The 23,583-nt window shown below is 42.4% G+C and overlaps 2 protein-coding genes and 2 long non-coding RNA genes across 4 annotated transcripts; 2 read left to right on the forward strand and 2 right to left on the reverse strand.

The window, feature by feature from the left end:
- Nucleotides 1–2,882: 2,882 nt before the first annotated feature.
- LOC135240389 (eIF5-mimic protein 2-A-like) lies at nt 2,883–10,239 on the forward strand. Its single transcript, XM_064309800.1, has 12 exons — nt 2,883–3,024; nt 4,613–4,686; nt 4,794–4,970; nt 5,146–5,235; nt 5,553–5,623; nt 6,201–6,336; nt 6,547–6,656; nt 6,795–6,965; nt 7,416–7,562; nt 8,228–8,366; nt 8,492–8,614; nt 9,436–10,239. Exons 2-12 carry the CDS (start codon nt 4,623–4,625, stop codon nt 9,465–9,467), a joined length of 1,260 nt encoding a protein of 419 aa, XP_064165870.1. The 5' UTR covers nt 2,883–3,024; nt 4,613–4,622; the 3' UTR covers nt 9,468–10,239.
- Nucleotides 10,240–11,003: 764 nt separating this feature from the next.
- LOC135241225 (uncharacterized) lies at nt 11,004–12,359 on the forward strand. The gene is made up of 3 exons (XR_010325946.1): nt 11,004–12,000; nt 12,079–12,141; nt 12,225–12,359. It is a non-coding gene; the product is annotated as an uncharacterized LOC135241225 (long non-coding RNA).
- On the reverse strand, nt 12,255–13,587 carry LOC135241224 (uncharacterized). Its single transcript, XR_010325945.1, has 4 exons — nt 13,406–13,587; nt 13,137–13,267; nt 12,562–12,732; nt 12,255–12,395 (listed from the first exon to the last, which is right to left on the reverse strand). It is a non-coding gene; the product is annotated as an uncharacterized LOC135241224 (long non-coding RNA).
- A 4,012-nt stretch (nt 13,588–17,599) lies between these two features.
- si:ch211-246m6.4 (transcription factor 15) lies at nt 17,600–20,805 on the reverse strand. The gene is made up of 2 exons (XM_064311231.1): nt 20,144–20,805; nt 17,600–19,499 (listed from the first exon to the last, which is right to left on the reverse strand). Exons 1-2 carry the CDS (start codon nt 20,741–20,743, stop codon nt 19,467–19,469), a joined length of 633 nt encoding a protein of 210 aa, XP_064167301.1. The 5' UTR covers nt 20,744–20,805; the 3' UTR covers nt 17,600–19,466.
- Between the last annotated feature and the right edge of the window lie 2,778 nt (nt 20,806–23,583).

The raw sequence follows: 23,583 nt of genomic DNA on the forward strand, positions 1-23,583 counted from the left end.
GCAACAAGAGAGAGAGGCACAGTACCTGTTGGTACTCCAATTCCACTTCCATTTAGAAATGCAAATTACACTTCTTATTATACCATTAGGCAAAATTACTGCCTTTGTCTGCTTTGTCTGAGTGCATAGTTCAGCAGTAAGACTTTTGTCCACAAGCATAAAATATCATCAGCTTAGCAGCAGGCATCAAAGAGATAAAAAAAGAAAAAAAAACTGTGAAACACAACCAAAGCATCAAAAGCCTCGGATATTTGTCCATATCAATGACTAAATTATGGATGTGGAATATCACTTCTGTTTAAGAATTGCATGTATTTGCCCATCCATTTGATCAATTTTTGAAAGGTGAATGAATATTGAATCCAAATAATAGTTGAACGTTAACAAAACAGCAGCTTTCTATATTCACTGAAAAATATGAAAACAGTGACAGAGATTATCAAATGTGTCAAACGCCATGCAAAAGGGTTAGGGATAGGTTTAGAGAACACACCCACAGAGGACATTGAGACAGGAACCTTTTAAGTGTCTCTTAGATCAGAGGTTAGTGTTTCTGACCTTTACAGCAACAGGGTTTAGTGCACGATGTAAAAGCAGAGAAAAGAACTCTGACCTGGGCTAAGTGTGGACTGAGGAACAAGTTTGTTCACATATCCATCAATCAACCATTTCTACAGTTAAACAAGCCATGTATCTGTTTTTAATAGAGAATATGCCCTGCTTTGGATATAGAAATTTACCATACCTGGGTCAAATACGTATTTGTTTTGGATTCAAATACTTTTCTACGCTTTACTGATCTTGTCTGGTGTATTGGAACCAATTAAATACTCTCAAAAAATGCAAACCCTGCCTATTGGTCATATTGGCAGGCTTACTTACACCAGGCAAGGTCGATAGAGCACAGAAAAGTATTTGAATCAAAAAAAAATAAAAATACATATTTGACCCAGGTCTGAAATCTACTTTGTCAGGTGCCCTGGAAAATAGTGTGTGCCAAGTGCCAATAATATAATGCAGTGTAAAATCTGTTGCCGTCAGTTATTTTGTCTCTATTATTTATGATAATATCCCCATGACCAGGACAATGAATTAATTCAAAAGACCTGGACAATATTTTTATTCAATAGAATCAATTCATTTTAAAGGATAGTTCACGACATTGTTAAACCATCATTACTTCTATTTTAGTGTTTTTCTCTGGGCCAAACCTTTTTTGTGCAAAGAAATTTTTTTATTTATTTCATTGTTCCAACAGCTATGCTTTTGGTTACATGGTCATTCCACAACAAACCAATAAATTGTATGTATCATCCACCTTGTACATGACAACTTCACAGTGCACTGTAAAGGAATTTTTGTCATTTATAACATGAAATGTGCATGAAATGTGCAATTCTCCAAAATTAATTTCCAGTATTTTGCTGTTCGTGTCAACAGTTCGTACATCCTTTTATATTCAAGTTCTGAAAATGATGGGCTCTTTTCAAGAATTTTTTCCCCGATTCAACTTCAACACATTCTTTTGTCCACGTAAGTACAAGTTTTCTTTTGACCCACCCTCCCTTCCTTGGAATTGATTGTTTGGCTGCTCCTAATATTACTTCTCAAATTAAGGAATTTAATTCAAAATATCTTGATTGATATCAACCTTTCGCATTCCTTGGTCACTTATTTCCTTAAATTTGCTCTTTTAAAAGACCAGCTCCCTAATCTTTCTATTTGATCTCCTTGATTCTCTAACTTCCCAGATTGACTGCTGATTTTGAGCTCATCCTAAGATTTACTCTAATACCACTACCATCATTTATACAGACTCAATTTTTAATCTCCATCAGTTCTTCACTCACCCCTCTTACACTGTCATTATGATCATCCCATATAGTGCTGTGTGCATTAAAATCTCCACACCAAATAACATTTTGTTCTAAATATACAGAAATTTCATCCAACAGTTCCAGTTTTTTACATGGGTTGTAAATATCCTCCCTGGTCCCGACTTCAAGAGTTATAAAGTCAGTTCCACTCCCTTTCCTCAGTGTTTCTTGAATGTGTTTAATGTCTAGATTCACTCTTACATCTCTAACAATGCCTTTAAATTCTGGACCATTAGCAATCAGACATATTGTGTTTCACTGAAGAATAAGCATTAATACATATAGTGCCATGAAAAAGTATTAGCCCCCTTCCCTTCCTGGTTTCCTATATTATTGTATATTTGTCACACCGAATGGTTTCAGATCTTTAGACAAAATGTAATATTAGACAAAGGGAAACTGAGTAAACAAAAAACACTTTTTTCATTATTATTTTATTTATTTAATGAAAAATGTTATCAAACACCCATATCACCCATGGACAAAAGTGAGTAAATATGCATGTCTATGGAGTTTCCAGCTCATTGCCTCGCTCGCTGTTCAAACTCGTCGGGATTTTGAAAGTAAAGTAAAGGGGGGTAATAAACGACTACATAAGCGGACCATTTCCCAGTCAAAACGTCACAACAAAAATAAAAATGCAATTTAAAGACAAATAAATAACCTGTCATGTATTTTCAAACTCCGCGCTCAATGTTAAAAATGAAAACAAATTAAGACTAACTCGAAAATACAATACACGCCCCCTCCCCTTACAAGAGAATAGTGGGATCGACTTACTGAAGGCAAAGTTGGGATCATAGCAACTAATCTAACTGGAGGGGAGCACGGTATAACTTAAAAAACATATTCACGCAAAAATGGGTGAATTATGTGCAGCAGGCTTTAGTAACGTAATATATAACGGTAATTTACGCATTAAAGATTGGTTTAGGTGAATCAAACTGGTAATAAATTACATTAGTTACTTTCTAAGCCTGAACATACCCTGAGAAAATTAATGGATTCACGTTTCAGGCTGGCGCCGTCGCACTCGGTTGTATTTTATTGTAGGATTTTTTTTTTTTTTTTAGTTGGGGCTGAGGTTTTGGATATAGTCGCAGTCGTTTTTTGGTTCGAAAACTGTTTTAGATCTGCATTATTTTCGGTAAGTTCTTGATTGCTTCTGCTAGCTGGATTTGCGAACTAGACTAATGTAGGGTGTCCACTGCTGAGTTTTCGACATGTCGCTGTGTAACTTTAGCTAGATATTTTGAGATTCCGTTTAGCCTGTTAACTAGGTTAACCAGTAGCTATCGCGAAAATTATAGGCTAGTAGTAGCATTGTGGCAAAGGACTGAAACTGTGTAGTAGCTAAACTGCCTTCTTGGCCTAAATAAATATGGTTTGCCATCACTTGCTAAAATGTAATATTAGACTAGTTAAGTTCGCTAACAGTTCGATACCGTAGCTAGGCTAACTAACGTTATGTTAGATGTCGTGACTAGTTGATTAACTAACGTTAGCTTGCCAAACTCAGTTATGTTTTTTTCCAGTTTCTATGCGAAGTGTGTAGCGTTAGTTTGCTGTGTAGGGAACTTTGAATTTGTTATCTGTGTATGCAAACTTATTTTTAAATCGGCTTACATCAGCTATCGCAACAAGTTAGTGAACGGCTAGACTATCACTCGAGTGTCTTGGTTATATTGCATCTAACCCTGTGCCATTCGACCTGTTTTAATTAGGTTGCTGTCCTAGCTAACGTGGACTAGCGTTAGATGTTCTGGCCTAGCAAAGTTGACTAGCCCTAGCCTGATGTGTGCTGTAGACTATCTGCGTATGTTGGCTATTCAACTGCGTAAGCTAGCTAACGTTAGTTTCCACTCTGGCTTTGCGGTTCCTGATGTTTGAAATGGGTATCCTAACGCAGTCATCGTTTGGCTTGACTTGGGAATGACGTTGTTACCAGTAGCTTGATTGTGAAATCTTTGAGGATCGTCGTGGATTCCTGTTTGCTGGTCTAACTACATGATCTACGACGTTGACAGGTCTCGCATGTGTGGGCATGTGTTTGTCTCTCTCAAGCTAACGCTGGGCTATAAAATGAGACCTGTTGAAGTCTCGATTCGACGGGAGACTTTTTGTATTTAGAGATCGAGGCCTGGCTCAGTCTTGTTGGCTGATCGTAAGTTACGTTACCAAAGTACATGTCATTTTTTGGAGACCATTTTGGTACGATGTGTATGAAACAATGCCAAGAGCCGACCTTCGACACTGCGCAGTCAGGACGTGCTATGTGCTAACATTAAACTGGAAGATTAACGTAATTTAGCGCTAACAGGATTTGCCAAGTGTAACGTTATAGCAAAATAAAGCCATCTAGCATCTGTAAATGTTTTATGCTGCATATTAACGTCTTCAAATGGTAGTTGCAAGTTTACATTTCGCGATCGTGCTCTTTCTTTTTAAACATGGCAACGTATTGTGCGACGTAGTTGTAGGAAGAGGGGTGTTCCTGGGAAACCGAGTGCAAATTTCTGTCCGCGAACGGCTGCCTATCTGCCATTTCCTCAATTTATTTGAAAGTGTCACTTGTCAATAAAACGTGACGTTTTACGTGCCCTCTTATGTCAAAACAATTTAGTGTCTGCATGGGAGGGAAATATGTAGTCAGTGTTAAATACAATATACTGTTAGTAGTGTTTACTATTTTGCAAGGCAGCATTAATCAGTTGGCATGTTTTTTTCTTCCTTAGGGTGTCTTTTATGAATAATCAAAAGCAGCAAAAGCCAACGCTAACCGGCCAGCGTTTTAAAACTAGGAAAAGAGGTATACAATTCCCTCAATTTCACATTTTCGTGTTCACGTGTTGAATTTTGACGAATGTCTACTGTGCTGTTATTTTTTCTTTAATACCTGGAAATCATGTTTTTCAGATGAAAAGGAGAGATTTGACCCTACTCAGTTTCAGGAAAGCATCGTTCTAGGTCTGACTCAAACTGGCTCTGATCTGGACGCAGTTGCGAAGTTCCTTGATGCCTCTGGCGCCAAGCTTGACTACCGTCGCTATGCAGAGACGCTGTTTGACATCCTGGTGGCCGGCGGAATGCTGGGTAAGGAACACAAGCCCTAAATTCAGTACTGTGCAGCCAACCCCTGAAACATTGCAGAAAACATAGGCGCGGTGTTTGTGAGATGTCCTGTATAGAACATATACTCTGTCCTATATTTTGTAGGCGTCTTTAGAAGAAAAACTAATTAATACATACTTATTTTTTGCTCTTTCAGCCCCCGGTGGAACTCTGTCTGATGACTTGACCCGCACAGAGTTCTGTGTCTTTACAGCACAAGAAGACCTGGAGACCATGCAAGCGTATGCTCAGGTGAGCTGTTACAGTCACTGCTCCTTTCTTTCAGACCATTATCCTCAAACACAGCTTTGAATTATTAATATGGTCTATACTGTCAGATCAGATATTCATAAAGCATAGACAGTTTGAGGTTTTGAAGACTCACTTTGGTAAAAGTAGTAATTTTGATTTCTATGATTCGGTTTTTTATTTCCACTTGAAAAATCATTCAGGATTCTACGTATCAGGCATGATGCAGTTTAAATGACATTTCTAAGTCACATCTCAGAAACCTAATTCAGAGTTCAAGTAAATTTTTCTTCTAATTCTCGTTTTGTCCCACACCTCAGGTTTTTAACAAGTTAATCAGGCGTTACAAGTACCTGGAGAAAGGGCTGGAGGATGAGATCAAGAAGGTGAGGCCTGTCTCAGGTTATCTGCGCTCACTGCCAAGACGTTTGCTGAAGTTGCACTTAAAGAGATTGTGTAAATTGGGCCACCGCTTTCTAATAGAATGAGTCCGATTTGATTAATTAAAAAAATACTCTGACTTATGTTTATCAGTGGTAACCAACCCTGTTCCTGGAGATCTACCATCCTGTAGGTTTTCATTCCAGCCCTAACAAAGCACACCTCACTCAGCAGCCTGAGATCTCATTGAGCTGCTAATTAGTAGTCAGGTGTGCCAAATTATGGTTGAAATGAAGGCCTACTGGATGGAAGATCTCCAGGAACAGGGTTGGTTCCCACTGATGTATATTTGTTGTTCCCTTCATAATTCAGTGTTGTGTACACTATTATTTAAGTGGGTGGCTCTCAAATTTGGTCCCCGGGCACCACTGTGTGTGTTGGATTTCCGTCCTACTGTATTGTGTCCAGTTTCCTCCATAATTCTACTGTGTATATGGTCATTGCCTAGGGGCTACCAATTCTATGTGTATTTTAAAATATGTCAGATAAAATCAATCACTCAATCGATTGGCCTCCTGGCAGCTGCTGCTGTTCCTGAAGGGATTCTCTGAGTCGGAGCGGAACAAGCTGGCCATGCTGACGGGGATCCTGCTGGCCAACGGGAACATATCCGCCTCCATCCTCAGCAGCCTCTTCAACGAGAACCTCGTCAAAGAAGGCGAGTCGCCCCTCTACTGAACTGCTTTCCGTTCCACCTGCCTGGTGTTGTACCGCCCGTGATTAATGTACACTGTGAACGTGTGCTGCTCTGTTTCCTTACGCTCTTCTCTTTGGTATTCAAACCCTGCTGTGTGCAAGAGAGCTGAACAGTCTTTCTCTCTTCCCCCCCCTCTCTCTCCCTCTCTCTCCCCCCTCTCTCACTCTCCAGGTGTCTCTGCGGCTTTTGCTGTGAAGCTGTTCAAATCCTGGATACACGAGAGAGACATCAACTCTGTGGCCAGCAATCTCCGAAAAGTGGGCATGGACAACAGGCTGATGGTAACGGGTCCTCAGTGTCGGTCTTGCTGTGTCTTTGGAGGGGAGGGGGGTAGGGGGGCAGGGGGGCATTTTCACCATTTGACTGGCGTGGCTTGAGTGCTTGCCTGACAGCGGTCTGACGTTGCGTTTGCCGCACAGGAGCTGTTTCCGGCGAACAAGCGGAGCTGCGAGCACTTCTCCCGCTACTTCACCGACGCGGGGCTCAAGGAGCTCTCGGACTTCGCCCGCAACCAGCAGTCCATCGGCGCCCGCAAGGAGCTGCAGAAGGAGCTCCAGGAGCAGATGTCCCGCGGGGACCCTTTCAAAGACGTGAGCGTGCGGGGCGACTCCGCCACCTTCCCTCCGCTCTAAAACCCCACCCTCCCCTCTGCTCTACACCCCTACCCTCTCCTCTGCTCCGCCCCTCAGCCTTAGTACCATCTCCACCCGTCCTGTCTTTCAGTGTACCACATTCCAGTGTGACCCCTGGGATGTGGTACACTGTGGTTCAGTGGGGGGAGTAAAGCTTCTCTTAAATCAGGGCCATTTGCAAGGTCAGGAGGACCACACTAAGGTTATTCCGTCAGCTGCCAGAAGCTGTATAAGCTACTTTCGATCACATTGCTGCAACTTGATTGGCACCAGAAGGTAGCTTAGATTTTTTTCAGGTAGTTGGATTAAAGGGTTCTGGGAAAACACGGTTAAATGTAATGAACATGCAGGCAGCATCCCGCAACCATCCTGCGACCGCTTTGCTGAACGGCCAATCTCTCTCCCCAGATCATCGTCTACGTCAAGGAGGAGATGAAGAAGACCGGCATCTCCGAGCAGACCATGATCGGCATCGTCTGGAGCAGCGTCATGAGCTCCGTGGAGTGGAATAAGAAGGAGGAGCTGGTCACGGAACAAGCCATCAAGCTCTTGAAGGTGAGCCCGGTGCTCTCAGCGGGACGGTGCTGCTTCGACCTCCGCTAGCAGAGCGCTGAAGGACCACCGGGGGCAGCACGGTCCCCTCCCAGGATTGCTGACCTGCAGAGCAGTGTTTCTCAACCCTGGTCCTGGGGACCCACTGCCCTGCATGTTTTAGATGTTTCCCTGCTCCAACAGATCTGATTCAAATGAATGGGTCGTCATCAAGCTCTGCAGAAGCCTGATAACGACCCATTCATTTGAATCAGGTGTATTGGAGCAGGGAGACATCTAAAACATGCAGGGCGGTGGATCCCCAGGACCAGGGTTGAGAAACACTGCTTCAGAGGATCTGTGCGCCCCTGTGTTATAACAGCACCTCAATGGGCACGCCCCTCTGTGGGTTTCTTTTTAGACTTCAAGCTTTATTGTCCACACTAGGTGGAAGTTTTTCAGCTTCACATTGCAATTTGCATACATTAAAAACAACATTCATTTTACTGGATTTATGTACTTTTATTTAAGATGCTACACAGGATGTGACTGCATTAGATATAACTCGACGCTGCATGTGGTTGCGTTATCCTTTGGGTAATGTTGGCCATTTCCATGGCAAGTCTCTGGTGGAGTTTGACGTGGCCCCTCCTGGTGCTCTCTCTCCTCTTCTCTCCCCCCTCCCCCAGCAATACAGCCCCCTCCTGAAAGCCTTCACCTCCCAGGGGCTGTCCGATATCACCCTGCTGCTCAAGATCCAGGAGTACTGCTACGACAACATTCACTTCATGAACTCCTTTCAGAAGATCGTGGTGCTGCTCTACAAAGGTGCGTAACCCCCCCCCCCCCCCCGCGTGTCCCCAGCATTACTCGGCGTCCTTCCCGCTGTTCTGCACGTGCGCGTCTGCCGGGCCCGCCATCCTGAAATACGTGCTTTGTTTTATCTGCTGCAGCGGACGTTTTGAGCGAAGAGGCCATCTTGAAGTGGTACACGGACGCTCATGTGGCGAAGGGAAAGAGCGTTTTCCTCGAGCAGATGAAGAAGTTTGTGGAGTGGCTGAAGAACGCTGAGGAAGGTGTGTACAGTCACCTGTGGGAAAGGTCCTGTTGTGAAATGTCCAGCAGAGTACCTAATTTGGGCTTGGTGCATCTGGTAACCATTAGTCTGGGATAGAGGGTAGCCTTGTTCAAGAATTTACATGTGTAAAAAAATACTTCACTTGCGTCAGCTATCGCAAACCATCAGGTAGATGGTTCACTTTAGACTAGCTAGTGGACTTAGCAAAACCACCACTGCATTAGCTAGCTACCAAACTGTAATCGTGTTTGCTGAGGAGTAGCTAGAAATGTTGTTCGCTCACGACGAGAAGCAGGGGTGTGAGGGTGTCTCTCTCTGTGTGTGGGGCCAATGGGTGTTACAGTTTAAAAAATGTTTTAACGACACTGCGACCATTGTGAGTTGCCTACTGCAGCTTTAAGAGAATAGCAAATAAAACAAATTTCACTACTGATCCCATGCTTTTGGAGGGCACTGTACTTTTGCCCATATTGCAGGCATTTGTCTGTCTGAGAGAAGTCATGTTGGACTCCCGAGTCCTGTAGAATTAACAGTAATAATGATAAAACTCTATTGAGCCAAACAACTTGTCACAGAGGTGTGGTACAAGTATTTTTTATGTTTGCATAGTACGTTATTTTCAGTCGCAAATGTGACAATATCGTCGCACTGTACAGCCCTGACATTGTCAGCCAGTTGACCTCTAGCTGGTCACACCGGCATCTCTAAAGTGACTGAAGTCCTGTCTGCAGCATTTTCGCACTGAAGAGTAACTCATCGTTTGCTGTATAAATGAAGAGTACGTTCACGCGGCTGATTTTCTGTTTGATCTTTTTGCAGAATCTGAGTCGGAGCAGGAGGATGAAGACTAAGGCCTGCATTTTAAACGCAGTAGCAGTCGTAGGAGCCGTAGAATGTTTTGTTACAAAGTGCTCGTCTTCAATTTTTTTTTCTTTCTTTCTTTTTCTATTCTACCTCCTGTATTCTCAACCATAACCCATAATGTTTAGATGTGATTTAAAGGGCTTTAACAACATTAATTTTAACTCCTTTTTCTAAACGAATCATGTTTACACTTAAAGAGCACCAATCCTCAAACTAGCGTCCCCAACGCGACTTTGCAAATGGCACTAATTGATGAGGTGCCATATTTGGACATCTCTAAATTGACCTTTGGCCCTTTTTTCCCCCAAATTATCATTTTTTATTCTTTCCCAGTGGTCCTTTTTGTCAGTCCCCCTTATTTTGGAATGAAAAGCATTTGGTTTAATTAGGCACCTTCAGTCACTGCATTTTAAAACAAGTTGAATTAGACTTGAGTACGCCTTCTCTCAGCTAAGTATAAGGACCCTGGCCTGTTTTCTTTTCCTTTTCTCAACTACTATTTCCTGTTTTGCCAAAGCAGTAAGCCCTGTATTTTGAATGTTGGTTCTATCCAGCTATAGTTTATTCTTTTCACTTTGGATAAAAAAAATGTAAAAATAATGTAATGTAAATGCGTGGTGCTGGTGACGTGCCACTTAAGAACTGAAATTGCCCTGGACCTCGTATGTAAGATGCAGTGCCAGCTCATTAATATTGGTTACTCTTTTCTTTACCCTGATATCAATTGAATTTTTAAAAAAATAAAGAGAATTGAAGGTATGGATTTGTATTTTTTCTTTTGCCCCAAAGTCTCAGGATATCAGTGTGCGCACATTAAGTTTGTGTGTGTGTGTGCATGTTCAGTTTGTGGGATGTGTGCGCGTGCGTGTGTGAGGTGTGTGCACATGTTGGGTTTTGGGGTGTGTGGGTGTAGATTGTGGTGGAGGGGTTTGTGGTGTGCAGTAGTGTGTGCATGCGTGTATGTGGGTTCAGTTTGTTGGGGGTGGGGGGGGTTTGCGTGAATTCAGTTTGTGATTTTATTCGTTTGTGAAATGCCGCAGATGAAAATAGCTGGTTCATGCCCATAGTACTCAGAATTGGCTATTGAAACATTCAACTGATATACAGTATGTGAGACATTTGTAAAAGTGAGAATGCCCAGCCAATGCCCCAGCAGTGTGGAATCTCTCAGGATGGAACACGGATTGCAGAGGTCTAGTCTCACCTGCCTCATTGTGCAGTAATGATCAGTTTACATGCATCCGACAGCGCAGCGACTGCACAGGGAAAAGACGCAGTGGCAGGCTGCATGCGTGCTGTTCAGTGCTCCCAGTTTGATAGAGAATGCCACAGGAATCTCATGGGGCTGCTAAGATTGTGACCTACATCGTTTAACTGTCAAATGTAGCAATGCCCATGTGCTGACAAATTTGCACGCTAACTGGCTCCACAAGCAAGTCCCCGGCATTAGAATATTGTTGCAAAACAAATCCTATGATTGAAAACGAGAATGTGCAGTTTTTTGGCAAAGTGGCATTGGAAAAGTACATCTGGGGCCTCATTTATAAAAATGTTCTTTGATTTATACTTGAACTTAGCCTTAAGATAATTTCGGACAGTGTGCTTACATTCGATTCATAAAAGATACTGAGCATAAAAAACCTTGCTTACGCAGGTTCTAAGAAGCCCATTTGTAACTTACACACCTGTGATCTATAAATCTCAAATTAACTTAAAATTGACAGCACCTGAACGTGCCTTACAATGAGCAATTTCCCCTTATATAATGCTAGCACAAATGAGGGTTTAGTCAGGAATAACCATGGACCAAAAGAGAAAAGCAAACTTTTTGTAAGACGAGATCACGGCGACGGTAGAGGAGATGTATTATTCAGTGAACTAAATAGCGGGTTGACAAAGCCAAACAGGTAGCTTGGGAGTGTGTCGCCACTGCAGTGAATGAGGTGGGGCAGCAAGACAGAACTGTGGCTGATCTGAAAAAGAAATGGTCTTACCTTAAACTGCAAGTGAAAAACCAACTAGACCAGGTCAAAACCTAGTATAAATGCGGTTAGCTGGCTAACTTGCCATTTATTTCTCACAAAAGAAAAGCTGTCTATGGGGGTAGTACCAAACGACTTGCGTTGAGCTTCTTTCATGCGTTTCTCAATTCAATTTAAACTACTAGTTTATTCCTCTTCATTTAGATATCTTCCTGTCATAGTCAGTTTAAATGGTAGCTAAAACTAAACCAGGTTAAAACCTGGAACTGGCCGACTTCACAGACATGCACGGTGTAACTCTATCACTCACTCACTCACTCAGTCAGTCAGTCAGTCACAGACATTCATGTTTGTAGGGCTGGCCCCGTTGTTGCGGTCCAGCCAAAAATAGCCATACATAACCGCAGCATTAAGGCAAAGGGAGGGGGGCCTGGCATGCCGGAGCTCTCCCAAATGGACCAGCGCATCGCATCAATCATTGGGGAACGCGCATGCACTGGCACATGCTCCGACGGGGACAGTGAATGTTTCAAAAACAGTGAGTTTCTTCTATTCTGCTTTTTTGCTTTATTTTTATTTTTCATATTTTTTTAATCGCAGCTTTTACATCCTTTAGCAGTAACATCGAAAACAGTGAAGTCGGCGCGCGAAACCCCCACGACTGCGTCACTGGATCAGGGTAAGTAATTAAGAGAATGTGAAACTTTTTGTTGTCAATATACAAGACATGCACTGATTTATTTTACTCTTTTATTCACATAGAAACGGGGGAAAGCTGCATTGCAGCCCGTGCGCCCTCAACCCAGGGATAAAGTGTGTGAGGCTCCCAAATCAGCAGGTGCCAGGAGTGAGGGGGAAGGTTTGGCCACAGGTGCCGAGGGTCCATCCACGTCTGCGTCCACATCTACAGGTCGCGTGGTGACCGCTTCAGTCCTGCAAACCCAGAACGAGTTGGACACATTGGTTGGGCAGATTGTGACTGAACTCACAAGAATTCGCAAGGGTTTGATTCATTTACATAATGCAATTGTTGAACGTTTTCCACAACGTGACTAAAAAAACCTATGCTTTGTATATTGTCTGGCATTCTGTTTCTTACCAGCAATCTCTGAGCTGCCGCCTCCTTCTCACTGCATCAGCCGGGGCAGGTGCTCCATTGGGTGGTGGGTTTGGAAGCTCTTGGGGGTCCATTCTAATCTCCACATCCATTTCAATACCATGCCTCAGCTATGTTGTGGAGCACACCACATGCCAGTATTATGCGTGTCACCTTTGATTGTGGAGGGAAACCATTAATTCTTAAAACAGGCCAACATCTAATATTTAGGTTTGAAATTGCATACCCCAATGTTCTTGTCAAATAAACTTGCACTACTAATGGGCACTACAGTTACTGAGATGTCCCCTTGAAATCTGTTCACATTTTGTTGCAATGCTAGTGGAAACGATATGAATCAGCTGATTCCATTTGTTTACACTAGCATTGCTACCAAATGTACAAGCTTCAAGGGGAAATCTCAGTAACCGTAGTTCCAAATTAAACTGTCAGCTATTTGGCCAGAACCTTTGGGTGTGCAATTTCAAACCTAAATATAAAATGTTCGTATATGTTGCTTTAAGTTGACCTATTTTAAAAATAAATTTAAGCTATGTATTTTTGTAAAATAAAGTTACCTTCTCTGGCTTGTAGAGGAGTTTTACACCTGATGCATCAAGGCAACACCACCTGCCCTTCAGCAGTCCGATGGTGCGCTCCACAACCGACCTTGTTCTGCCGTGCGCCAAATTGTAGCGCATGTCCTCTGCTGTTCGGGGATCGGCAAAGGGAGTGAGAAGCCACGTTTTCAGTGGATAGCCCGGTCACCTAATAGGGTAAAACCGTTGTGATATATTATTTTGCACAGTTAATAGCCTATTATACACTGGGAAAAAAAAGAACTCACCGAGAAGCCACCCGTCTCCACTCTCACCAGCCTCTAGACGCAGGCCAACTCTGCTGTGGCGCAGAATGAATGAGTCCTGCGTAGACCCTGGCCACTTGGAGCATGCATTGAGTAGTTGCATACGGGCATTGCAGATGATCTGATCATTCAATGAATGGAAATTCTTCCTGCTGACATATACATGTTCATCTACAGACGGTGCGTATAAGGCAATATGCGGGCTGTCAACTGCACCTATGACCCCTGGGAAATTAAATGAGCGGACAAACTCTGCTTTGACGCGCGCCTGTTCATTGGCTGTAAATGGGAAACTAAAGTATCTCGTGGACAGTACGTGTAGAATCGCCTTGATTGCTTGTGGCAGGATGCGGCTGAATGATGGCTGTGATATAGCCGACCTGTCACTCATTTCCCTCTGGAATGTCCAGCGAGGAATCCCAGAGTGGACAGTACTTGGGCAGATACGGGTATGGCATGATTAGGCCTACATCGTGTCTTCCTTTCCAGATTAGGGGCTAAATCCGCCCACAAATCTAACAGAACATTTCTTGGGAGGGGATAGCGATTTATAAGCCATGGATCATCATGCGCAAAAAAGTCATTCCGGTCTCTGAAAACTCTCTCCCTTCTAAAAGCACAGTTTTCAATTTCTTACAATAACGCAAAAACAGCCATGGTTACTTTTTTATAATTTGACACATTATTTATAGAAGATCGCATTCTGTTTTTAATTCAAAACACCTTGTGTCTGGCAATTAATTCCTCACACCTTTAATTGATAATTCCTATCAAATTGTTCATAAAGCAAATGCAAAGTTCACCACAGGCTTGGACGCATATGCATCCCAAACTGTAATACCCCTACATAACCAGCAGGAATTATTATATTATTACACATACAAACATTACTGTAGATTACAAAAAATAATAATGACAGTGCTATACTAATCTGGCTAGTATAGGGATATAATGTTGAATGAATGTAATATGTATGTGGCTGTATTGCAAAGCAGAATGAAGACAGCTAGATGTAGTTACATAATGAATAATTAAACTGGTTATGTTACAGTAGAGAAACAGACTAACAGAGTAAATAGTGTGATTCAATATAACTGGCTATACAAACACACTTAGTTACCAGAATATGTATTTATATACTGTAACTAAATTAATAAAAAAAATACTAGCCATAAATAGCTAGCTAACTACCTAGCTGCTTATCCTATGCAGCTGTGAGTGATGATGTCTAATGGCTTTTTTTTAACCTTTCATACTAGCATGTAAACTGGCAAGGCACTGGGCAGGCAAGCTAAAAAGAATATAGCTAACCATGTTACCTGGCTTAGCCAGCCAGTTACGTTAGCTAGCTAGCTAACGTTGTTAGCTAACGTTAGCCGTACTAACGTTACTGAGCTGACATCACGAATAATTATTTTGCTGACGTTAAACTACTAAATCTGATTTTAGCTCGCTAATAGCGTAATTTTAGTTAATCACAATTAGCTGCATGTATAGCCAGTATCATCAACCCTGTGCTGCCCTGCACAAACCGGAAGCTCTGCACTCTCAGGCTGAGCTGCTGACCTTCTCTCAACATCCGCTGTACCGGTAGTTACATTCTCAATCTCATCATTATTCTCCTGAATCTCCTCCTCAAAAATCTGCCTCGATATTTTCTTTAAAAATCCGTGGATATCCATCGTTTCTGACAGTTCAGTGACACTAACGTTACTGAACGAGAAATATTCGGACTCGTCTACAGAACTCTGCGTAGTGGGTACGTTTGTCAGACAAGCAGAACTGTCAGTCTGTCACTCAGAACCCTGTGACTGAGCTTTACAGTAAAGTACTGTACCAGTGCTAGCCATCGAATCGTCTTGCAACCTACTGCGCCTACTAGTCGGTTAGGTTACTTACTGCTAGATTTGAAGGGGGTGATTTGTTTACGTTAGGGGGCCATTAAATGGAATGATATTTGGTGCTGTATCTCTTTTTTTCGGGTGTCAAAATGTATTTATTTATTTATTTATTTATTTTGGTGTCAAAAGGTCCGCGGCTGGACGAAAAACATCCAGGGTTAACTTTCAGCCCCAGAAGCCCACCCTAGCGACGCCATTGTTTTAAACCAAGCGGCCAAAACCAGACTTCGTTTTTGAAACTCATTTCCTGGTGTTGTAGTTCCTGATTGCTCACTAGCGCCACTACGGATGGCTCCAGTATAGGTGTTTTCATATCCAGTTTCCATGTAAGTCTACGGTACAAATGCGATCAAAATACAAAGTCAATAATTTTTTCTCACAAGAACAAATAGTCATAATAGGTGTATTTTATTCGTCTTATGACTGTCCATGGGTCGATTTCATGATTTATTGTGTCATTTGAGCACTGTTATAATATTTGTTGTGGACCAATGAGGAACAGTTTGCGTCACTTCCTGATTACTGCAGAGGACTAAGCTACAGTAGGGGCTACAGTCTATGGTCACTGGGGTGGGAGGTGGCGCCTCTTAGCCTTGACATTGTGGCTCCGACCATGGTCCACCTGTGCGAAGTCAGAAAATGCAGGCATCCCATTTCGTAGTGATTTCATTATGGCGTGTGCTATTTACAGCTGCAGTAGACGACTATAAAATAATCATCCTCTGAAGTTTTTCGGTAGGCGAGTCATTTTTACTATTTCCTTTAGCCTACTTAACGTGTTTTAGAGACCCACGGAGAGTCAATGGGTGACGCCACAGTAGCTTTGTCCATATTTTTTACAGTCTCTGGTTACAAATCGCCTTCCCGCATAGCTAATGTCTTTGTCTTTGGTTCAAAGCATAGACAAATATACATAGACGCCGCATTGACTGCTTCGGCCCGTTGCTGCGATACATCAACGTCGCCGCCATATTGGACCAGGCGAGACTGGCCTGAAAAGAAATGGAAACGGGGTAGCTGCGGTTTTTCTGGATAAAAAGCACTATAACGTTTACATTACTCAAATTATTTCAATGAGTCGTTTTTATATTCAAGGGTTTATGATCTGTGTGGAGTAGGCTACAAAAAAAGTTTTATCTCCAGTTACTTAGAATCTCGATAGTTAGGCTATAATCGCTGCTAGACGCTCAAGAGAGGAGTCATTGTCATAAAGAATTGCCACAGTTATTTTTAACGGTGCTTCTTAAACCCAGATTGAAACCTCTCATACACATTGTTAGCTTGCAGGAAAGAAAAAAGCTGTTGAGCTACCCATTTCATAGGGATCTTTGATGGAAATTGGAGGTTTCAGTTTTCAGTAGGATCAAAACGAGATTTATTACAAGACAAGTAACTATTTACAAGTAGGCTAGTTTGTTATAGTGAACACCTCTGGTGTGTAAATCTAAATTCTTTTGGAACTCAAAATGTCGATTTATGAAATCGAAGAATAAACAAAACATTATTTTAAATAATGAATATAACTTCTCATGGAAAATGTTTTTTTTTTTTGAGGACACCGTGGGACTCCACAGGCCACTGGAGGACCTCAAACCCCAGTTTGGAAGCATTGCTCTATACCCCTAAACCGTAAACCCTAAACCCTAAACCCTAAACCCAACCCAACCCCGACCCCGACCCCGACCCCGACCCCGACCCTGACCCTGACCCTATAACCCTGTGGTATGGGTGTGCTTTGCATGCCCGCTAGAGGTCACAATAGTGATCTCTGAATGAAAAAAGAAAAAAAAATCAATGCAAACTGAGGTTTGGAAATTTCACTTTTAATTTCAATCTCAATTGGAAGTGAAAGAAAATGTCATCAAGCAAAAAAAAAAAAAAAAAAGTGACTTTTGAATTTGTCCTACTGAATTTCCATTGTCATGGAAACAGATTTCAGATTTCTAAGCACTCACATTACCACTTGTTCTGCCTGTACAAGAACAACACATAGACTTTGTGTAAGTAGATTTTGTTAAATATTTTACTCTCAAATTATGTAGTTAGCCAATAATTATAATTATGGCGATGCTGGAAAGCCTGCGCTTGGCGGTCCACTAGAGGAACCCATTAGAGTGCAGTTTTTGTTTTTGGCTATATCCTCCTAAGACCCAACAATTCATTTTTTTGTCCCCTGTAGGGGACATGAGTCTCTGGTTTTAATCTGAAGAACCATATATTCTATTATGATGAATCCTGTTCTGTGTAGAGAGCATTAAAAAAAAAAAAAAAAAAAAAATAGTTTTTTGAAAATATTTTCACTGCAACATTTTTTTGTCATACAAGACACTTGTATTATGTCAAAGAAAATGTAATAGTCTTTGGAGTATATGTGGTTTTCTCTCTGTGAAAAACATGCATAAAAGTAAAAGAGCAAAGCCATAATTTTAAAAATACTTTTAATAATTTGAATGAAAATGAACTCACTGATATATGCAATTGGTTAAACTCATATTTATCTTGTTCTGTTGTACAAAAATATGTGTCATTTGTAGCAGCTTCATGTTTTGCTATGTGCAAAATAAAACAACAGTATTGCAATATGGACACAGGTCCAGGTAAATTCAAGTATGCTGACATAAATGGCATATTTAATACTTTGAGAGGTAGGCCTATATATTTCAGCAAATAGTGCATATGTAAACTACATTTTTGGCTCTTAATTGAGGTGAAAAGTTTAAATAGCAAATTTGTTGTGAAATTTTGTGCCATTGGTTTGATAGGATACTCACAAGTACAGGTTTGTACACATGTCACAGTTGAAATTCTCATGGTAATAATATATTGTTGGGCACATCAGATATTTTTGAAAAGTACTTGGAAAAACCAAATTTATCAATGAAAAGTGCAATTCTCTGACACTGTAAAATCTAACTATTCTTTTTATATACTGCACAACATTAATAATATTCAAAACAGTACACGTTGCATAAGGATTTGAGGTGCTTTTTTTACATTTCTGTTTGACCAACTAAAATAATCAGAATATGTTGTGTTAGCAACATATTGTCTGAAGTTTTGTGCAATACAAGCAAGTAAACATTGTTGTTCTGTATTTGAACCCCAGATTACCATATGTTTACAAAGTAGGTGCATGATTCAAAATTATTTCCAGAATCAATTTACTTCAAGAAATTTAAATCCAAGATCTTCAGGACACAAGCAGTCTCTCTCTCTCTCTCTCTCTCTCTCTCTCTCTCTCACTCTCACATGCAAAAACGTTGAACTTTATACGTACAGTATTGCATATGCAACTACATTCCTGATCAAGACAATTATTTAATAAAATACTAATACTAGTTTGTAAACACAATGTAATTATTAAGGGGTTTCTGATCATGGTTGAAAAGTTATTAGTAGTGAAGATGATCGTAGGATGTATACATCACTGACAGGAGAAAGCCTTTAATTGCGATCACTTTTCAAGGAATTTACCATTTCTACTCTGCCTTATCTTTCTTTCCATGTTCTTTCAGAGTACCGTCTGAAATTAATTTATATATTTTGAATATAGACTATAGTTGTTTATGTATATTCAGTTTTGACTAGCCCTCATAAATTCATTCCTTACAATTGGTATTCTGATTCAACTCCCCATTAAAGCGCGAAGTTTAGCTAACTACCTCTAAGCATGCTAAAATACGGCGAACGACAGGCCGCTACAGGACTGAAAGTTCTTGTTTACGGTCGGATGGTGTAGCAATACTAGAGGGACTTAATTGCCTCTGCCCAGCTGGCAGAAGAGCCGTCTCTATACTGACAGCAACCACTGTGTGTCCTGGCTTCGGTTACAGCCATGTGGCTGGCTGCGGAGGCAATACTTTCATTTAGGAACGGGACGCTGAGGTTTAGCATTTCTGATACTGAAATAGCTGCATTGCCAGGTGCAGCTGTACACACGGGCTCGTGTTACATTTTACCAAAACACTTCAGATAAAACGCAAAGTGCACTTCAGTGAGGGTCCCTCTCTTCCCTTTCGTTCATGAAATTACAAAAATATACAAAGTTCAGCTTCTTTTTTTCTTCTTCTATAGAACAGTAGTCATCTTTACATGTAAACATCGGCGCTTGTCCGAGCATGCGTCCTCTCCGTTTCCTCAACTCAAACAGACGAGTGCTTTTCCCCATCTCTGACCTGCCGAGGTAAAAAAAAAAAAAAACATTTTTAAACGTACGTTCAATTACGCTTTTTTCGTATTGTATTAATCTTTAATTGATTGTTCTTTTTAACGACACAGCACATTCATTTTATGTGTTCGCTAAAACATGTCACTGATTATTTTCCACAGCGATTAAAAGCAAGAATTGCACTTGCAAAGGCTGATTTCCTATACAGACATATGACTATTTATTTATTTATTTATTTATTTATTTATTTATTTATTTATTTATTTATTTATTTATTTATTTGTTTGTTTGTTTGTTTGTTTGTTTGTTTGTTTGTTTCTGCACACTCGCCCAGACAACTCTAAAAATAGAACTGGTTAATTTCTGCACTGTGAAAGGCTAGCGTTTGAACGCACAGTGCTCAACAAGAGAGCCCATACATGCCCCTTACCCTGGCTTGGGCACTGTCCACCATGCACATGACTTCAAGCGCGCACACTCGCGCACAAACGCGCACGCACACGCATACACACTCACACACAAGCACACACACATGCACACACTCGCACACGCGCAAATGTGCACTCACACACACGTACACACTGTACACATACACACGTGCACATACACACACATGCACACACAGTACACACGCGCGTGCACAGGCCTCACCATTTTCCTCTGGTTACTGAGACAGAAAGTGCAGATGGGCCTGAGCGTGGGGCTGGTGATGCTGTGGTACTGCAGGCAGGGCTGGCCGTCGGGGCTGTCCTCCCCGAGCAGCAGCACGTTGGCCAGGTGCGAGATGTAGCTGGAGGCCAGGCGCAGCGTCTCGATCTTGGACAGCTTGCGGTCGGCCGGCTCGGTGGGAATGAGGGTGCGCAGCGCCGTGAAGGCCGTGTTGACGCTGTGCGTCCGGTCCCTCTCCCGCGCGTTCGCCGCCTGCCGCTGCTTGCTGACGCTGGCCAGGCGCCGGCCCCGCCGCTTGCCGGCCCCCCCCTTGGGCCCCCTGGTCGGGCTGCCCCCCCCCGTGGACTTGCCCGAGCTCTCGCTGCCGCTGTCCAGCTCGTCGGGGTCGGAGGGGGACCCGCCCTTGTCGCTCCCTGCGGACTTCATGGCGGCGGCGAGGAGAGTGGGCGCTGCTCGCGCCCCGCGGCCCGGGTGCTGGCTGCCCATCGCGCTGCGCGGGGCGAAAATAGCACCCGAGACCAGCTGCCGCCGATCCGGTGACCGGGGGGTCCGCCGCGTCCCCTTGGCTGCTCGGCATGCCATTTGCTGAATGACTGATCCTTTCTGGGGCCCGGAGCATGTGGCTCTCCGCAAAAGGCCAGGTGGGCGGGGCCTGGGGAACACCTGTCGCGGCCTTCGGAGGCGAGGGGGTTTATATTTATCCCCTCTTCGGCCCCCTCCCTGCCCCCGCACCCCCTCCTGCCACGCTCATCCCCCCCCCCGCCCCCCTCCGGTGGTGTTTTATACCCCCCCTGCAGGGCTCAGGTACATAACCTCTCGACTCTGCGCTTCGTGCTGGTAACCTAGGTGGGCCGCAGGGGCAGAGGGAATCTTCCTCCCCACCTCTGTAGCTGTAATGAGTTTCCCTCCTCTCCCCTGCTCGGTATATCTCCTTTCCTCTGGGCTGGAAAAGCCTGTTGTTCATTACACCCCTCTTTCATCCCTTCCTTTCATCTCCTCCTCGTCTCACCTTAGGGCAGGTTTGACGTGACGCCACGCTGCGTACACGCAGCGCTGAGACAGGCGTGTGTGTGCGTGCGGAACGGGCGCGGTGTCGCGTGCGCGGCATCCGTGATCAAACCGCATTCGCCTCAGCGGGGTTAAACAAATCGCAATCGCTGGCTGAATTTCCAACAGAGCAATCAGACAACTCTAAAAGATCATCATCCTGAACTTCAGATGATGATGTTTTTCATTACGTCGCATGATTAAAAGGCCTACCAGTTTAAATAAGAATCACACACTAGCTTCTGGTTCACTATCTCCTATCTGTGTGATTGCATTTAATGTGCTTATTTTGTTTTTGCGCACTTTCCCTGAAGCCATATTCCTTTTCGCGAGGAAAGTAACGATTTGTGAGAATTTTTAATCTCTGTGTTATAATACGATTACTTTGCGTTCAGTTATTTTCATTCTAACCAAGAGATTCAATTATTTTAGACCATTAAAGTTGTGCAGCCGGAATAATAGCAGGTGGCATGCTATTACTGAAAACAGCTTGAGGACTCACATCTTTGGCTCAGCATGATCTTCACACTCATTTCAGCTCACTGGTTACACCTGGTACATGAAATGGCTTCTCCTCCTGGTTTGTAAGTCAGATAGTTTCAGGTTCCAATCACATGTGAAGCCCTACCATTGTATTATTGGGCAAAGTACTTAGCCTAAAGTACTTGAGTAAATATTCAGCAGTATTAATGAATGATTTTTTTTTTTTTAAGCAATGAGCAGCGCCTGAGCAGCGCATGGTTAGCCTGTGCTGTAGCACTGTCCAGGGAGGGAGGGATTCAGTCGGTTAGGACTACCGTCTCACTTGCTCTTCAGTGACGCCTGCTGGTTATTCCAGCACCCAGAGTCTGTATGTGCAAACTGCACAGTGTCATTGGGCCTCATTTACAAAACATTTTGTCATTCATAATTTTTTTTCTTATCTGTATTTGTTCATGGCTGTTTCCTTACGCTAATCTCATGAACAGGAGTGTGCATACAATTTACAAACAGCCAGCTTTCATCATCTCATACATCTTTGATACGCAAAAAACAAAGGTCCCATATTGGTTTTTCATTGGAATATTTTTAAAAACGAAAGTAAGCATAATTAGTCTAAATAGTCTACGAGTATATGTGTGTGTAACTGAGGAGATGTGTGTGTAAATCTGGTGAGACTGTGAGTAAGGATATGTGTGTGCAACTCTGGTGAGACTGTGCTGTGGATATGTGTGTGCAGCTCTGGTGAGACTGTGCTGTGGGTATGTGTGTGTAACTCTGGTGAGACTATGCTGTGGATATGTGTGTGTAACTCTGTGTATATGTGTGTACAGTAACTCTGGTGACACTGTGCTGTGTATATGTGTGTACAGTAACTCTGGTGACACTGTGAGTGAGGACCCTCGCTCTGAGCTCCAGGCTGGCTGTAACTCCTGTATGAGTGAGCTGTACAGGTGTTACGCTGCCATTACCCTCCAACTGTTCTGGTGGCAATGGGTGCTTGCCATCTTTAGAGTTGATATAAATATCTGCAAATGTACATGACACTTATATAGAGTTACTCTAGTAAACTTAGTTTACAGCTAAGTTTTAGTCTCTCGCAAATCACAAGATGTTAATAATGCACAGGGAAATGTAATGAGTTGAGATGTAAAACTTACAGCACCATATAAACCTGTCTTAAGTCTCGAGGCCTCAACATCTTTGTTTCATGTTTAAGAAATACTGCAGATAACCACAACAAGTTCCCTGTGGTAGTAGTGTCAGTATTGCCTTTCCCTCACTACAAGTTTGTAGTTGTCTTTCGGCAATATTACAAGGCTGATATATGAAACTTTGTGAGGTCGTCACGCCGACAGAGTAAACTACTCACGACAATACGCTAATTTATTGCCCTGTTTATTTATACACATATCTGAGCCTAATATAAAATCAAAGCTTGCCCTGACTGCAAGGTGCCAGGCATTTTAGTGACAAGGCTTTTCGCTCTCTCAAAAGAAGAAAAAAAAAAAACCATTGTGAATAAGAAACTACTTAAATAATTTTTTATGTGCAATCCATTTGCACAGCTGGATATAATTTTACTTGAGTAATTTAGGTTGTATGTATTTTGGTCAAGGGTGCTGAGATACAGCTTCAGTGGTGCAAGCTTAGGTCCCTAACCGTTATGTTATGCCGCTGAATCTACTGCAGTTATTATTAATAATATGTGGGAAAATAGGGAAGGCATGGGTGTTGCATTTGAGTAGACTCAATGAGCAAAATATCATTCTGTTTCGTGTATATATGATAAGGTTTAACAAACTGATGGAGACAGCTTGAAAGTCAGAATGGTTTATTTTCAGATTTGCTAACCACTAGATGGCAGTAAGTCACTTTAAAAACTATTTCCATCT

This window comes from Anguilla rostrata, chromosome 15 (assembly GCF_018555375.3).
Source record: "Anguilla rostrata isolate EN2019 chromosome 15, ASM1855537v3, whole genome shotgun sequence".
In the NCBI taxonomy this organism is placed as follows: domain Eukaryota; kingdom Metazoa; phylum Chordata; class Actinopteri; order Anguilliformes; family Anguillidae; genus Anguilla; species Anguilla rostrata.